Here is a 17,583-nt window from a genome sequence, read left to right as displayed (position 1 = left end):
CAGAGGGAAGCAAGTGTCATGCTTGTCAGGGGCACTGATTTACCTAAGCTTGAAAGCAGAATGAACGGCTGAAAACAGACTCTGGTGAATCCTGCCTTCCTGAGGGGAAGGTGATATCTTAAAGGGAAAGCTCATTGCAAAAATTATTTTGTGACACCCATGGATTTGGAAATAGTAAAATAGCCTTAAAAAGTCAGATTCAGTTGAAAAGTGAGGCTTTGCACTATGGTAGTTTGATGTAAGAGATAACCTACCACACTCCGCTATTTCCAAATCACTTCGACGTCAGACCTTCCACTGCATTTACTGTACTTTTTGTTACTTATGACTGCAGGGTGAGTCCACTGAAAGGGGAGAAGGGAACAAACACTACCTTGGCATCATACTCGGATCCTTCCAACTGCTCAGGGGAAGCATACAGGCAAGTGCCCACTCTGGAGGTATGTGTGGGTGTTCCTGTAATTTGAAAAGCCAGAGATGAAGCATGACAGGGTTAGCGTTGTCGACATAAAGACCCCTGACTGAGCGGGGCTTTACAGCTCCCAAGGAAATGAGAGTTGCTTTCTTTTTAAATCTCACCTTTGCTGTTAAGTCTTTAGAGACAGTGTTCAACCATGTCTCTCTCTCTCTTTTTTTAATGCAGAAACAAACAAAAACCACCACCAAGATAAACTTACTCTTTCCATTTCCATTGGCCCAGTCTGTGTTCTGTATGATGTCTGCACAGGCCAGGCCAAAGTCTCCTATTTTTACTTGCTGATTGGGGCCATGAAGAAAAATATTTCTGGGCTGTAAACAAACAGAACAGGTCAACTCCACGGTGTTCTAGAATGAATAGTGAAAACATGTGGATGTTGAGAGTTTTCAACTCAGGAGCCAAAAGCCCCTCAAGAATTAAAAATGAGAGCAGTGGTTCTCAAACTCGGCTGCACATTAGCCATCACCGGAGGAACTTTAAACAAATCTCAGCGGCCAAGCCACTCCCCAGACGGACTGAATCAGATTTCCTGGAGTGGACACAGGCATCGACATTACTTAAAGTCCCCAGCTTATTCCACTAATGTAGAGCGTGCTTGTGCACAAGTGCATTTCAGCCCTGACGGAACCTCAGGGTCACCGAGAAGGTTTTAACAACTACTGTCCTCTCAACAAGTCAAAGACTTTGATTATTATTATTTTTAATGAAAACACTGATGTTTTTTAAAGCTCCCAGATGATCTAACATGTTAACCAGGGTTGGGGACGGCCAGGTCACACTCTAAAGGTACACATTTCACTCTATTGAAGCAATCATCACAGACCCAACACATTTCCCGATGGAAGTACCCCCAGACCAGTGGAAAACGCACCTCTGTTGGAGGCGGGGTGGCATTCCATTAAAAACTAGAAAGCGTTTAGCTTAAAAGTTAGGTCTTCTTAATGTAAATGTTTTGTTTGTATAAATTCCCTTATTTTAGCGTTGTCGGGTTTTTTTTAACAGTAGCTGAATGGGAAGAGAAAACAGAAACAATCTTAGGTGCAAGACGATAATCCGGATACGCTTTTGTGGCTAAGTAGAAAGTCCTGGAAACTGTGGTCCTGTATCTGGCACTATAGATACAGGAACAACATGTGAAAAAGTTTGGTTCTGATATAAAAATGCATCATCTTCATGGATACCATTCTCAACAGTTCTAGAACTGAATGGAAAGAATAGAAAGAGACTGAGACTGACCAATTCTGTAACGTGTTTGCCCTGAATTCTTAAGTCCCCCCTCGAAGTTGTACTCATGGGAAACATAACCAAGAGAGGCAGCAGGGGGCTGGTGGTTGACGGGGCCCAGGCCCTGGAAGAGGGCGCAGTGGTGTCATTCCACACCAGGCTCTACGAGGCCATCCTGAGGGAGGGCGGCACCGCACTCCGGGCTCTGCTTAGAAGCCACCTGTCAACCAGCCCATGGCCGTTCTGGCCAACTCCACCAGCTACAGATCACTGCTGAGCCAGGTACCCGCGTTCTCTTCTCGGTCACTTTTAGAAAAAAGACGTGATGCTTCAGAAGGAATGCCACCTGATTCTTGAGGACTCACTACACCTGGCTGCCTTCACCGTGCCCGAGGCTGGATGGTCCACGCCGAGCACACTGCACACCCAAAGCCATGTTCTGCTGAGTCTGCTACGACTCCTTCCAGGGATCACAGGGGCACTGACTGAGCAGAGACTGGGGCTTGCTTGGCTGGAAGAACATTAATGTCATCCTCTCAAATGTGCCAATGATGATTATGTCTGTGTGCTGGAATTCTTTCTCCCTTTTTTACATATAGTTTTTCATTTTCTGAATTTTTATACAGTAATTATTACCCTTATAACTTAAATTTTTTTCAGAAAGTCACCCTCTGCCCTTATCTTGCAGTCGTGCTGTAAAGGCCTGTGTGTGTGTGTGTGTGTGTGTGTGTGTGTATAAAGAACTCGCATAAACAGCTCTGCTAATCATAGACAGAATACAAGCAGCATTAACTGTGAAACCCTGAAAGTGCAGGTTATACTACTGATGCTATGACTTTGGCAAAGGCTTAAAAAGCAAAACCTACTTGTCAATGACTCTGGGTTAATGTAAGGACTAAGGGACTTGATAGCAATTGCCATTAATTTTACACAATGAGCTCTTCACAAGAATCAACTTTTGAAGCTTTAAGTAAATTATATCTGCTGCCTTGGTAAATCTGCATTTATGTAAAATACAGATTTTTATAATATCAGTATAAAATTGACTGGTTTGGGGTAATTTAAAACAGGCAAAAGAAGAATTTCAATGACATAACAGAGAAATACTGAACCAAAGAGATGCTAAATACAATTATTTCCTTTGAAATAGCAAGCTAACACAATTATTCTAACTATATTGGGCTACTTGTATTTTTTCCCCCCAAAGCAGACGCAGTCCATCATCCCCATCCACCTGGCCGCGGAATACCGCAAGGCACAGAGTTTGCTTTGTTTGTTAGAACATGGTGCAGACCCAGAAGTAAGGTAAGTTAACTCAACAGGTGACTGTTTCTAAGTGAGGACACACACGATCTGTGTTCCTTTCCTGGTCATGTCTGGACTCATCCATTCTCCATGGGTGATGGACTACACGTTACCACGTTTGGAATAAACCAATTTCCTTACTGACTAGATGAGATCTTCTGAAAAACCGGAAATACAGGAACACAAATCAGTCAGCCCCCTTAAAGCATCGTGAGTATTAAGCACTCAGCAATGGTGTTGTGGAAAATTAACTCCTGGTCACAGCCCTCAGGGAGTTTAACAACCTAAGTTAGATATGAAAAATAAGGAAATGGAGAGCTTCCCTGGTGGCGCAGTGGTTGAGAGTCCGCCTGCCGATGCAGGGGACACGGGTTCTTGTCCCGGTCCGCGAGGATCCCACATGCCGCGGAGCGGCTGGGCCCGCGTCCGGAGCCTGTTCTCGGCAACAGGACAGGCCACAACAGTGAGACGCCTGCGTACCACACACACACACACAAAATCTACACTTTAAAAACAAAACAAAAGAAAAAAAAAATGGAAAGAGGCAAGGGATTTTCTTGGAAAGAAGTTTATCTTGCTTCCCAATATACCTTCACCGCCTAAACCAATGCTGACACTTCCTAAGTGCCCAATAAATATCATCTGAATGAATGGGAGAAGTTCATGGTATAAAAGAGAGTCGAGCCCCAAATCCTTACCACGCTCCGGAAGGGCGCCCCACCCCGTCTTGCTCTCACCCTGCCCCCGAGCCTCACCCCAGCTCTGCAGGTCCTCCCAGGACTGGACCATCACGTTCCCCCTCCCCACAGGATTCCTCAGTACACCCTTCCCACCCTTTCTCGCCCTGGGTGGGGCCTGCAGACCTCCTGAGAACTTTGCCCACTGGCCTGTTTACTTAGCTCTTTCGGATTAATGCTTCCACACCTGACTGTAAGCTCTGCAGGGTGGGGACTGTGCTGTTTCCCCACACCCCTGGTGCAGGGCTTACACTAAATCAACAGGTGAACTGAAAGTCATCTTCTAATCCCAGTGGAGCAGTCAGATGCTCATAAGAGACCTTCCCTTTTCTCTGCCACAATCAAGGAAGCTTGGAGGCAATCCTGAGAGATTTCAGGAAAGGAGATGAGGGCCGAGTTGTCAAACTGTCACTCCGCCTGCGCTGGGGAGGGACTGACGATAAACTCCAGCTGCAGCCCCTGCCATCCACACACACGAGTGAAAAGGCCAGGTAGAGGAGCAGGTGCGGGGCCACCAGGGGACTGAGTTAGCGGGCGTTCTGGCCCTTCATGGCTCACTTCTGTGAGAATCCCGGATCACACTCGAGTCCGCACAATTTTACTGAATGGCTGCTAACTCAGCACAGCACTGAGGGGCTGTGGACACAGAGCTAACTGAGATGCAGCCTGGAAGAGGCCACCGTCCCAGCAGGAGTAACAAAGCTGACACGAGCTGCGACAGGAAGCTGGGCCCCTCCATGCTGTGATGCATACCACCCTGTCCCCGCAAGACGCTGGGACACCCCAAGAAATTAAACAGCAATGCAGATTCTCAAACACTTCTCTAGAGTAATTACGAGGGATTATCTTAAATAAATGTTGCCTTCTTAAGTAGTAGCTCTCCGCGTCGAGCCATTCCCACTGTGAACTGAGCGTAATCTGCCATCAGTACCTATTCCAGAGACACAAGAGGCCTCACTATGCTCCACCTGATGCTCCTGCACTGGCCCATCACCTCTACCATGTGGACGAAGCCGGGGAACAGAATCCAAAGGATCCTGACAGACATCCAGAACGATGCAGTCCTGTGTCTCCGCATTTTGTGCGAACACGGGGCCCAGGTGAATGTGCGAGTGGACAGCAACAACGGGCGCTCCCGGCTCCACCTGGCCATTACGTACGGGACCTACCCAGTTCTCTCCATCCTGGCCCAGAATGGTGCCCAGGTCAACGCCATAAACGAGTCCAGCATGACACCCCTGCACATGGCTGCAGATATAGTGAATAAGGAGATGATGGAAACGCTCACTGCCCACGGGGCGAACGTCAACTGCACCGTCTCCTCCACAGGCAACACGGCCCTGAAGCTGGCGGTGTGCACCGTGGCAAGCAAGGCCGGCCAGCTGCTGGCTGCAGGCCTGAGCTGCATCCGCCTGCTGCTTGTTCATGGAGCCCAGGTGAATACGCAGGACCATGAAGGTCAAGCCGTGATCCACAAGGTGTGTTTTGGAGGCAGAGAGGCAATAATCTCTTGCTCGAATTTGAAGCCAATGTTAACATATTAACAAGAAATTGGGAATCTCCGATATATATGTACCTTCAGCGCGGTTCCAATATAACAGACACGGCACTTCTCACCAGGCTGCTTTACCACTCTTATCCTTTGAGATTGACCAATAACCAAGGAATTCTACCTGCAGGAATCATGCTCCCAGAATTCCACCTCCTAAGGGAAACCCTAATAAAGTTATCTCAAAAACCCTTATCCCTAGAGGACAACTGTAAAAGAAATGTCAGAAATATTTATGGGGAGAAACAAAAATAGCACTTGAAGCGACTTCTCCCAGGGAAGATCTGGAATTCTGTATATGGTTATTATGATTTAGCTCACCTCCTGAAATAAGATCTCAAAGTTGCACAGAGCCACAGAACTTCAGTAACTCACGTCGCATTTTCTGGCTAGGCATGTACCCAGAAAATACTTAACCCATCACCTTATACATCCCAAATGTACAAACTACTGGTTCTTAAACCTTTTTCAAAAAATAAACCGATTTGCACATTAACTTTTTCTTCCTAAATAGTCTTTTAAATGCATTTCCCATGATTTAATTTTTGCCCCAAAAGTAAATAAATTAATTTAAAACTCTCAGCCAAAAAAGTAAATATATTTTCTCTCTCTCGCTCTCTTTTTTTTTTTCTGGCCATGCCGCATGGCTTGCGGGATCTTAGTTCCCCAACCAGCGACTGAACCCGCACCCCCAGCAGTGAAAGCATGGAGTCCTAACCACTGGACCGCCAGGGAATTCCCTATTTTCTCTCTTTCTTGATAGTCTTTTATAAAAATTGGAATAGTCATTACAGATTTTTAAAACAGCAGAAAAAAATTTCCCATGTTAAATTTCTTTTAAGAGGGATAATTATAGAAACAGATTTTACCTCTAAGGCAGAAATGAGTATTTTTGTCAGCATGAAATACATTTAGCATCATCAGTTATATTAGTACTCAGAGCACACTTACTACCTGAAAACAGCTAGAATTTTCGAATGCCCAAAGATTACTCCTTTTAAATTCAATCTAAAGTTTTCACATTCTAGACCTATGGAACAATGATTTATACAATATAAAGGTAATGATAACCTCTGAAGTAAATAAACTAGGGTACATGATCTCATTTAATTCAATAAACCAATACCCAAGTCACCCCTGTAAGCAGCTGTCAATGATTTAATCTTCCCCACTTACCTTTAGATCTCTGTGTACAATTCCCATGTTATGTATGTAAAACACACCTTCCACCAATTCTTGAAAAATTTTTGTTGCAACACTGGCCATAACATAAGGACCTTTAAGTTAAAAAAAAAAGTTTTATTTCTCTAATAGTTTTTCACTTGTTACATAACATCAAAATGTAATGAGGGGACTTTCCTGGTGGCGCAGTAGTTCAGAATCTGCCTGCCAATGCAGGGGACAAGGGTTCGAGCCTTGGTCCAGGAAGATCCCACATGCCGCGGAGCAACTAAGCCCATGCACCACAACTACTGAGCCTGTGCTCTAGAGGCCGTGAGCCACAACTACTGAGCCCACATGCCACAACTATTGAAGCCCGTGCGCCTAGAGCCCCTTCTCCACAACTACAGAAGCCACTGCAATGAGAAGCCCATGCACCCCAACGAAGAGTAGCCCCCACTCGCCACAACCAGAGAAAAACCCGCGCACAGGAATGAAGACCCAACGCAACGAAAAATAAATAACTTTATTTAAAAAAATGTAATGAACGTAGTTATAGATACATTAACACCTGACACCACACAACATTCAGACTGTCAACAGTCAATACTCCACAATGGTTTCAAACCTAGAAATCAGCAAACAAAGAAGCCACTGCAAACTAGCTCCCAAGAGTCGATGGACTTCTGTCACCAGAAAGAGAGGACCTCTCATGTCACTCAGAGCCCCTGTATTAACTGCTTTGTAAACAATTCTCAGGCATCGGGTGGCTAGATTAAACTACGTTTCAGTCCCCTTCAACCCCTGACATCTGGAGTTTAATGCTAATAAATCTGGTGTCCTGGCCCGCTGTGGATTAAACACATTATTACAAATAACAGAATATGAAAAAAGATAAATTATTTTAGCCCAAGGGGTGAGCTTCTATTGCCTGGAAGATTTGGAATGCTGCATTTTCCAAAAATGATGGACAAATGAAGTAGAGGGGGGAAAAGGTAAATGAATTAATCAATCTATCAATAGCATAACATAATATGGGAATTTAGAGAGTGGAGAGGTTTGGTAAGACTAAATCAGGGACTTCCCTGGTGGCACAGTGGTTAAGAATCCAACTGCCAATGCAGGGGACACGGGTTCGAGCACCGGGCCAGGAAGACCCCACATGCCGCAGAGCAACTAAGCCCATGCGCCACAACTACTGAGCCTGCGCTCTAGCGTCCACGAGCCACAACTACCGAAGTCCAAGCACCTAGAGCCCGTGCTCCGCATCAAGAGAAGCCACTGCAACGAGAAGCCCGTGCACCGCAACAAAGAGTAGCCCCCCGCTGGCCGCAACTAGTGAAAGCCCCTGCGCAGCAATGAAGACCCAATGCAGCCAAAAATAAATAAACAAAATAAATAAATAAAATCATAAACCTATTGTTTACCTTTGAGCATGAGAGCACCACATGCTCCCTTCTCCCTGAATGAGCCAACTTTGTTATAGAACTCAAACCTATTCCACACCCTCCTTTTACACTGTCTAGCACATAATTTAGGGACCTCAAGTATTTAAGACAGAAAACTGTGTGTGTGTGTGTGTAAAAACAATGGTTCCAGGGAATTCCCTGGTGGTCCAGTAGTTAGGACTCTGCGCTTTCACTGCCGGGGCCCGCGTTCAGTCCCTGGTCGGGGAACTTAAGATCCTGCAAATCTCATGGCGCAGCCAAAAAGTAAATAAAAATTTAAAAAATAAAACAAAAACACTGGTTCCACTACAAGCACCTCTAGTATGAACCACCCCCGCCCCCACCCCACCCCTGAAGTGACCAACCTGTCTGGGAAGAAACGCAAGGAGGGCTTTCTGACTTTCCCAACTATTCAGAATAACTACCTTGCTTTGGTCTGTCTTTAATTTGGTTTTCCTTTTAACTCACCTAACACGTCCAAACGGTAGGCAACTGTTGGAGGATTCAGTAATTATACAGACTTGCTCCAGTGATCACAGTTTCCACTCAGTGCTACATCCTTTACAGGCACTGCTTTAATCCTCACAACAACCCCATAAAACAGGGATGATCCACATTTTACAGGTGAGGATAGAGACAAAACTGTTAACTGACTTGCCCAAAACCTTCTAGCTGGTGAGTACCAGAGCCATGACTCAAACCCAGGTGTGCCGCTCATGGGAGTGTTGGGAATGATTCACGTAAAAACTGTGATTGATGTAAAGCTGGACACACAGGGCTGGAATGCTACAAAGATAAAACTTATTATTTTAAAATATTTTTTAAAAGAAAAATATACATCCTGCTAGCAGCATGATCCATCTCTTGCCTTCACTGTTTTGACGGGTTTATCGTACTGGATGGTATAGATTAGAGTTCTCACCCCACACTTCGTTAAGGACTCACTTTCCAAACGTAAGCTTCAAGATCAACTGCACATGGGGCTGGAATGAACCATTCTCTTTCCACAAAGATGGGCACATAGCACTATAATGCGCATGCAGAAGGCCAAGGATCCAGTTTTACCGGGCCCTAAAAATACCCCACGCACCGCTTACCATGACTGAACTGAACAAAGTCTGGCATGTTCTAACTTCATGGCAAACAGAGGGGCACTGAGGAGCTGCTGGAGAGAGACATTATGTCTCCGTCTCCACGGTTAGCTAGTCTAAGATTCTGAGTAGGCCAACTGACCCGTGTTTTAGGCCAAATAAAGGGTTATAGTGTCACTAGGAGTGAACAGCAAATGATTAATGATCGATATTTAGGTGAGCCTTTACTTAAAATCAGGTCACTCGCATCCCCTATTTTGATCATCTACCGCAGTGAATTTCAACTTTGGCCGCACATTAGAATCAACAAGAGAACTTTCACAAAAAAATAACAAAGGCCAAGCCCTATCCAAGACCAATTATATAAAAATTACTGGTGTGGTCCCAGACAACACCCTTTTTCTAAAAAGATTTCATTTTTAAAAACAGTCTTTGATTTATAGAAAACCTGAGAACACAGTTCCCACTTACCCCACACCCAGTTTCCCTGTCACCAACACCTTACATCAGTCTGGTACATGTCACAATGCACTGATCCTGATACAAGTCCACAGGCTATTCAGACGTCCCTAGTTTTTACCTAATGTCCTTTTTCTGTTCCAGGATTCCATCCAGGATACCACATTACATTGAGCTGTCATGCCTCTTGAGGGTCCTCTGGTCTGTGACAGTTTCTCAGACTTTTCCTGTTTATGATGACCTTGACAGTTTTGAGAAGTACTGGTCAGGTGTTTTGTAGAATGTCCCTCAGTTGGGATTTGTCTGTTTTCTCATGATTAGACTGGGGTTATGGGTTTGGGGGAGGAAAATCACAGAGATACCGTGACCTTCGCATAGCTTCTTATCAAGGGCACATACTATCAACATGAGTTATCGCTGTTCATGCTGACCTTGATTACTTGCTGAGGGGGTGTTTGTCACGTTTCTTCCACTGTAAAGTTACTTTTTTTATTGACAACATCTTTTTAAAAGTTCCCCAGGTGATTTCTACATGCAGTGTTAAGTTGAGAACCAGTGTTATAATATTCTACAAATATTAACCTAACAGAGTACTTCTAGAGGCTATTGTATAACTGCAGGGGAGCGGGGGGGGATATGGATCTTGAGGGAGACAAACTTTTGACCACATGCCCTTCTATAAGGGTTTCTTTAAAGGTTTCTTTATATAGAAGTATCGCATTTTCAGTCTTTTTTTTTTTCTTGGCCACACCGCACAGCATGCAGGATCTTAGTTCCCCGACTAGGGATTGAACCCATGCCCCCTGCAGTGGAAGCACAGAGTCTTAACCACTGGACTGCCAGGGAAGTCCCAAAGTATCACATTTTCAGGTTAAAAAAATAAAACAAATATTTAAATTTTCCCTTCAAAAATTTTTAAAAGCACTTTTCTACCTGAAATCATTATACTAAATTCTAGCATAGTACTCTTAAATATCAAAAACCTATGTATCTATAACAGAAAATATTAACTTCCAAATACCTACTTATATTTTAAAAATGTGATTTTTCCCCCAATCTAAAGCACCTGGAGGCAGAAGGCGGCAGATATGTCTGTAGTTCCCAGCCCAGCTCTCGAACACCCACATGGTACTTACATGCGGATTCATCCATGCTCCTCTCCCAGCCCTGCTGGTTCCTCTCCGTGATCCAGTCCCACAGCGAGAGCTCACACAGCTGCATCTGGATGTGCAGCATCAGGTGGTACTGCACCTAGGGGGCGACACACCGCTGGCTCCCATCTGCACCATTTAGCGGACAAATGCTCCCTTGCCTACCCCAGGCCAAGCACCAGGCTACGTCCTGTGGACAGAGACTACAGACACAAGCCTGCCCGAGAAGCCTGAAGTCTAGTGAAGGAGACAATACTTAACACAACGCGTCACGACCCAAGTGGGCAGAGGCAGGCCCGGCTGGGGTTAGGCAGGTATTAAATGGAAGAAGCTCTTGAACGTGACAGAGTCCGTGGGCCTGAAACTGTTTAGTCTGCTCTCAAGATAAACAGTTTTTAAAGCTGAAGATAAAGCATCAGACTGGCTGTATGGTATTCTACTACTCTATGGATACCCCAGAGTGTGCACACACTTTATCTGGCTTCACATAACTAATAATTTGTCCAAGAAAAAAGTAAGCAAAAATTAAGCTCACTGTAGCCCATTCAGGAAAATTTTCCAAAGTATTACAGAGCAATGAATTGATTCTGATGAAAGGTCCCTTAAACTCAACTCCTTTATATTCTGGGAACCTACTCAAAGTTTTTTGTGTTTCATAAAAATACAGAACCTCATATTCCTGGAGAACCAGGATTAATTCTACGTGCGAGCGTACAGATGGTATATACAGTTTTGTGATTCCAACACGACAGGTTATGCGCAGACCTTGTTAACGTTCAAGTTTAAATACTAACACTCAGTAAGGGTGAGAGCACCAGCACATCAGTGTAATCCTAATTACTGTAATTAGGACACTGAAAGCTGACCTGGTGATCTGCCTGGGACTTGTCTCCTAAAGTCGTGTTCCAAAATACAGAAAATCTTTCTGCATAACTGTATTTTGATAGCATGATGCTAACCAACCACAGAAACAGAACGTGTGTGATGCTTCCTGCTCCAGGGTGTACCTAGGAGATGCCCCAGTCAGGGAGGTCAGAAAAGGACCAGGAGGAGTTTACTAAGAGAAGGAGGGAGGACCAAATACACGGGCCACGTGTCAGGAGGCCGCGCGAGGGCAGAAGAGCAAGAGCAGAGGCAGGGAGGGGGAGCCGAGGAGGGAAGCCGGCTGCAGGGGAGGGCCGGCCACGTCTAATCACCGTCCTCCACGCCGTTATTACAGGGAAACAGCAAATGTGCAGGTTCTGGGAAACTCATCTACCTCCATTTGCCCCAACAAGTTTAAGTTTTCTTCAGAAGATTCCTCAGTGGATGCGAAATTCTCTTCTAGGTCTGAATTATGCCGAAGTGGCAGCCGATGCCCAACAATCGATCTGGAAGACTGGTCAGCCACACCTTTTTCTTGGGGCTCAAGGGACGGTTCAAATTCACTGGCATCTCTTGTGACTACACTGGCGCCGTAGTTCACCAATCTATTATTCTGATTTTCAACGCCAGATTCTCCCAAGGATTTTTCTCCTTCTGGGGTGAATTCGGCGAAGATAATGGATGAGCTGTTACTTTCATCACTTTTAACATCACACTGATCTCTGGAGGCCAAAAAAAAAACAGTAAAGATAAAAACCAATGTAAAAAAAGATCCAGAGCACCTCAACTGTTCCTTCAAGCCTGTATGAATCTGACTGGTAAACTCCTGACAAAAGAGACAACCAGTCTGTCTAGCAGCAGCATTTACTTAAAAATACTGACAGGAAATACCTGAGAGGAGGAAGAATATAACTTAACATTTTGTAATGAAAATAAGCAAAAAGAAAGTCCAAAACACTCCTGAGCTCCTAGTTGTAAAAGGCAAAGGCGACCCAAAGCAGGTGACTGGAGGTAACATCTAGGGCATGAAAGGACACGGCAGCCCACGTACCTGGGGTCCTCCTGGTCAGAGATCACTTCCAGAGACGGCAACTGAATAGAAATTCTATCTGCTGAATAGAAACAAAAGGAAATCTTCAAGCAGCCCAGTTTTCTAATTTATAGTCAAAGGCAGAGCTAAAATACATAAGTAAGACCAAATGAGACAAGAAGTTAAAAATGTCACGACCTTCTGGCAAAATGCAAATACACCAAGCTTATTCAAATGACTGGCAGATTTTAGAAAAGACAAAAACAGAGCTGTTCAACTACGCGAGGGCTCATCGAACCTTCCGTACAGGACCTGACAGTAAATATTTCAGGTTTTGTGGGGCCTAGGGGACTCTGCTGCCCCTACTCAACTCTGCTTTCGTAGTGCAAAAGCAGCCAAAGATAACACACGTGAATGAGCCTGTGTTCTAATAAACTTTACTGACACTGAAATTTGAATTTCATATAATCTTTACAAAATAATTCTTCCTTTAACTCTTTAAAAAAAAATTCTCAGCTTGTGGGGTGCACAAAAACAGACATAGGCTTGGTGTCACCCACGGGCTGAAATTTACCAACCCTTCAACTGTTTCATCTAAAACCACTCACCTTGCCTTTGGGCCATGTGAACATGTTCTATCCAGGCAGTGTGATAGCCTACAATATTAGGATGCTGAAGACCAGCCAGCACCTTAACTTCCCGTAGTACCTGAAGAAGAAACATACTTAGAGCTAGTTTTTACTGACAAATTTGTTAAATATCCATGGTATTAAATAATACTTGTTCCCTCTGTACGAGGAATCTAGACTGTATTAAAATAATGGGAATACTTTTGTGAGACACAAATGCAGTTGTTGTTTTGGTTTTTTTTTCTGCGGTACGCGGGCCTCTCACTGCTGTGGCCTCTCTCGTTGCGGAGCACAGGCTCCGGACATGCAGGCTCAGTGGCCATGGCTCACGGGCCCAGCCGCTCCGCGGCATATGGGATCTTCCCGGACCGGGGCACGAACCCGTGTCCCCTGCATCGGCAGGCGGACTCTCAACCACTGCGCCACCAGGCAAGCCCTGCAGTTGTTATAGCAACTAAATAACTGACATGCATATAGCACTTTACACTTTTCATGGCTCATATATAATCATTCCCTCATTTCATTGCTACAAGTAAGTCCAGACCTCCAAGGTAAATAAAACCATTCTTGTCACCACTATTTTCAAGGGCAGGAGACAGAAGTGGCTTAGAGGACTAGGTCGTTTGCCTGGGACCACACAGCATGTCAGGGAGAAGACTTGGACCTGAACTGAGCACCTGTGTTTTTCATAAAAAGCTTGTTATATATTGTATATGAATAGTTTACTTAAAAAATTAATTTCTCCAGCAATGACCCTGAAATGTGGTCAACCTAAAGTGCCTATAAAAAATTTAAGTCAAATAAAAATTTAATCTTGATGTTTATTTTATGGTAACCCATTCCTAGTAAACTGCAATCCATACCACCAAGTATTTCCCAAATACACACAAACACACACACACAAACTCTTTCAAAAGGACCTAAATACTCAATTATTCAAAATAAGTAAATGTTTTAAATCATACCTTCATGCAATCTGTTTTAGTTGCACCCTTAATCAGGATTTTTTTAATTGCATAGTACTGACCATCTAATTTATTCCTGACCTAAAAGTAGAGGAAAAGACAAAGTATATCGTATCATTAAATCCAACTGAATAAAGAAAGTTCTTTTAACCTGACCTTAGGTAATCCAAACTAGCCAAAGAGATAAAATTAAGCTAAAGACACACGTCTTGGGGAATTCCCTGGAGGTTCAGTGGTTTGGACTCCATGCTTTATGCATTCTCTTTACTATGTTCAGAGAAGTCAGCCGTAGTCAACTAGACTAATAGTTTTTCCAACTGTACTGACAGTCCAACTCCTAGAATCTCTAGGTCTGAAGGATGGGAATGTTAGCAAAAAGGCTATGTGCAAAACACAGCAGCAAAACTTTTGCAACTAATAGATTTTTTTAATAAAAATTAACTACAGAACAGAAACTCAAAGTTTCCAGAATCCACCTAAATCACCAATGTGGTTAGGAAAACATTAAAACCTGCCCACTTCCCTGTAAATGACAAATCTAAATAAAAAGTAAACATACATGATTTCTAGGAATTTTCCTTTGAGCACTTTAAATAATAATAATGAAAACAACTTCTGCAAATACATTGTTTAGAGTAGGGGGTCAAAACAAATATGTGGAAAACCACCTTGTAGACTCTTCCATATCCACCTTTTCCTAAGATGGCAAGCTCTTCAAATTCATTCAAGTAACGTGAAGTTTGTGCTTCAAAGCCTACTTCCCTTGATCTGAAAGTTAAACACAATCAATCAATCAATCCCCAAACATGAGAGAACCAAAATGTTCTAAGACAGACCATGTCCACTGTATTACTAACCTGGCAAACCTCGTTTATCACTAAACTGTGATCATTTGGAAAGGATGAGCTAAAATGAAAGTTTTCATTCTCCATGAAGAAAACATTTGATAATAAGCTAATCAATAGCGTAATAGAGATAGCAAGGGGATCATTAATTTTAAGTATTTTACCAGTAATCTGTGTTCCAATTAGAAATTATTGTTTTAATAATTATTAAGTTAATATTATTATTTATTATTATTGTTTTAACAGGAATCCTAAGGATGACTAACAGGCAGGAGTTAGTAGCTAAGCTCAGTGATAAGTTTCCTTAAATTTCTTAATGATTCAGACCAGTAACAGATTTTAAACGAGCATTTCCTACATACAGCCGAAATTCAGTGGTGTTCCCCTGACAGGGACTGGATGTCAGTGCTCTGAATTAAGAGTGGGGCTTATGGAATCCACATGGAATTGCGGGGGAAGGGTGATCAAAGTGAGAATGAGAAATCTTACAAAGTTTTTAGCAAATCTTAAAAAGTTTTTAACCTTACAATGTTTTTAATTTTCATAAACTACCCTAACTACGTTATTTTTAACCCCACTACTAATTTCTGATTAATTCAGGATTAATTCTTAATTCTTAATCCTGATTTCTTTTGGATCAGTTTACTCCTTGCATAGTCAAAAAAGTATTCAACACATACCTGATCTTCTGGATATGAGAATTATCCTCACAAGGACCCTAAAATCAAAAAGTTATTTTTAAAAAGCATTTTGAAAATTTCATGGAATAAGGAATCTATCAAAATTCAATGTTAGATTGGTATAAATGCTCAAACTAATATTAAAAAAAAAAACACACCCACCCAATGGCTTTTTCAATATTACTTAAGAGTGTGCAATTAAAGACATTTTTCTATTAACTAAAAGATCACTCGTGAAAAAGCTATATTCTTGCCATCCAAGGACAAAGCTGAGATTTACCAAGGAGCGCCACCGGCAAACAACGCCAGCTTCCCCTTCACATAAAAGCAGAAACTGACCACTGCTCCCATGTCACCGTTCCAAGCCCCCAGCACCTTGTGCCTGTATGACTGCACGTGTCTCCCTGCCTCTGCCCTCAGTCCCCTTCTCTATGTATTCTCAACACAGCAGCTGGGGAGAACCCGTTAAAGTCAGATTATGTCACTCCCATGCTCAGAACCCTGCAACACTTCTCATTTTACTGAGTGAAAACCAAAGACTTTAAAACGGTCTCCAGATCCATCTCCATCTGCCCCTCCTCTCCCATGTGCCCCCTTGCTTACTCCACCTCTGCCACTGGCTGCCTGTCAGCCTCACAAACATGCCAGCACACGGCTGCTCCTCTGCCTGGAATGCTTTCCCTCTGCGTGATTCATTCCTCAACCTCAGCTCCTTGCTCCTGTCTCAGCGAGGTCCTACCTGCCACACTACACGGCCCCTCCCAACATTTTCTAATGCCCTTCACTGCTTTATGTTTCTCCTTAACTCTTACCACCACCTAACACCCCATGTATTTTTCTTTTTCTACTGTTTACTGCCCGCTCGTCAGAACATCGGCTCCCTGAGGGCAGGGATTTTTTTTTTTTTTAATACAGCAGGTTCTTATTAGTTATCTATTTTATACATATTAGTGTATATATGTCAATCCCAATCTCCCAATTCATCCCACCACCACCCCCACCCCAGGGCACAGACTTTTATTTTGCTCACTGCCTGAACCCCAGCTCCTACAAGAGAGCCTAACACATAGCAGCCATTCAATAAACATCTGTTGAATAAACAAATGGAAGTTAACGTTAAACCTATGTTATAATCAGGATTTCAGAATGCTTTAAAATACAGTTCTCTTGAAATGAGAATGTTTTTATCACACTCCAAGTACATTTCTTAGTGCTTACCTGACGAACTCTCTCCTTAGCTGACCTCATTAAGTGCATAATAGCTCTGCTGTGATGTAGCCTCAAGGAGCTAAACTCACCACTACACGCGAAGGATGACAGCAGCCCCATTTTGATAAAGGTCTGACAAAGTACTATAAAAAAATATGGAAAACAATGATTAGAAAGGCCATCAATGAGATGGCAATTTTCAAGAATACACAGAAAATAAAGAGTCATAATAATAGCCTCTATCATAAAAAAGTTATGTTTACGCACACATTACAGCTTGGAGACTGATTCTCTGAAGAGATGGAATGATTGGTTACACTCATTGATCAGGGGCTCATCTGTTATTTCTTACCTGACACTCTACATTCTACAGTTATTTGTTTACCATCCTTGGTCAGTCAGTAAAGTACTAAGTTCTGTTTTAAAAAAGGCAAGAAAAAAAAAGGAGGGAGAGGGGTAGTGTAAATAAATAAAAATTTAAAAGGCAGGAGTGGAAACAAATGATTAGAACTGACAACAAAAGTGAATACGAACAGTTGTTTTCAATTATGGAATATCCTTAACCAACATACAAAGAGCACATCTGAGATGTATGTACAGACCAAATACCCAGGGGGAAGTCAAGTCTCAAGTCACAAGACCAGGCTGCTCAGAAAAAGAAGTTTCTACAAAAGTGCTTGGTTTTTACTCGTTCAAGGAATACAGGTACTACAGAGAAAATTCTATGTGAAAAACTCTCCATTTAGATTGTCAACTAA

At 43.1% G+C, this 17,583-nt stretch overlaps 2 protein-coding genes across 2 annotated transcripts in view; one reads left to right on the top strand and one right to left on the bottom strand.

The window, feature by feature from the left end:
* Window positions 1-17,583, bottom strand: part of EIF2AK1 (eukaryotic translation initiation factor 2 alpha kinase 1) — a 31,389-nt gene that overhangs the window by 3,888 nt on the left and 9,918 nt on the right. Inside the window, 11 exon segments of the mRNA XM_082600367.1 lie at window positions 374-456; window positions 678-789; window positions 6,470-6,570; window positions 10,589-10,703; window positions 11,862-12,189; window positions 12,519-12,579; window positions 13,106-13,205; window positions 14,092-14,172; window positions 14,760-14,859; window positions 15,617-15,654; window positions 16,835-16,968. Of these exon segments, the coding sequence (XP_082456493.1) occupies window positions 374-456; window positions 678-789; window positions 6,470-6,570; window positions 10,589-10,703; window positions 11,862-12,189; window positions 12,519-12,579; window positions 13,106-13,205; window positions 14,092-14,172; window positions 14,760-14,859; window positions 15,617-15,654; window positions 16,835-16,968 (1,253 nt within the window).
* On the top strand, window positions 1,363-6,460 carry ANKRD61 (ankyrin repeat domain 61). Its single transcript, XM_082600370.1, is given in 6 exon segments — window positions 1,363-1,920; window positions 1,923-1,984; window positions 2,913-3,007; window positions 4,685-5,247; window positions 5,250-5,545; window positions 5,549-6,460. Coding segments are annotated over 6 exon segments (1,245 nt in total). The 5' UTR covers window positions 1,363-1,769; the 3' UTR covers window positions 5,627-6,460.

Source organism: Mesoplodon mirus (genome assembly GCF_964341445.2).
Source record: "Mesoplodon mirus genome assembly, chromosome: 15".
NCBI classification, from domain to species: domain Eukaryota; kingdom Metazoa; phylum Chordata; class Mammalia; order Artiodactyla; family Ziphiidae; genus Mesoplodon; species Mesoplodon mirus.
The sequence above is the reverse complement of the archived record's forward strand: the minus strand, read 5'-3'. Positions and strand labels throughout refer to the sequence as shown.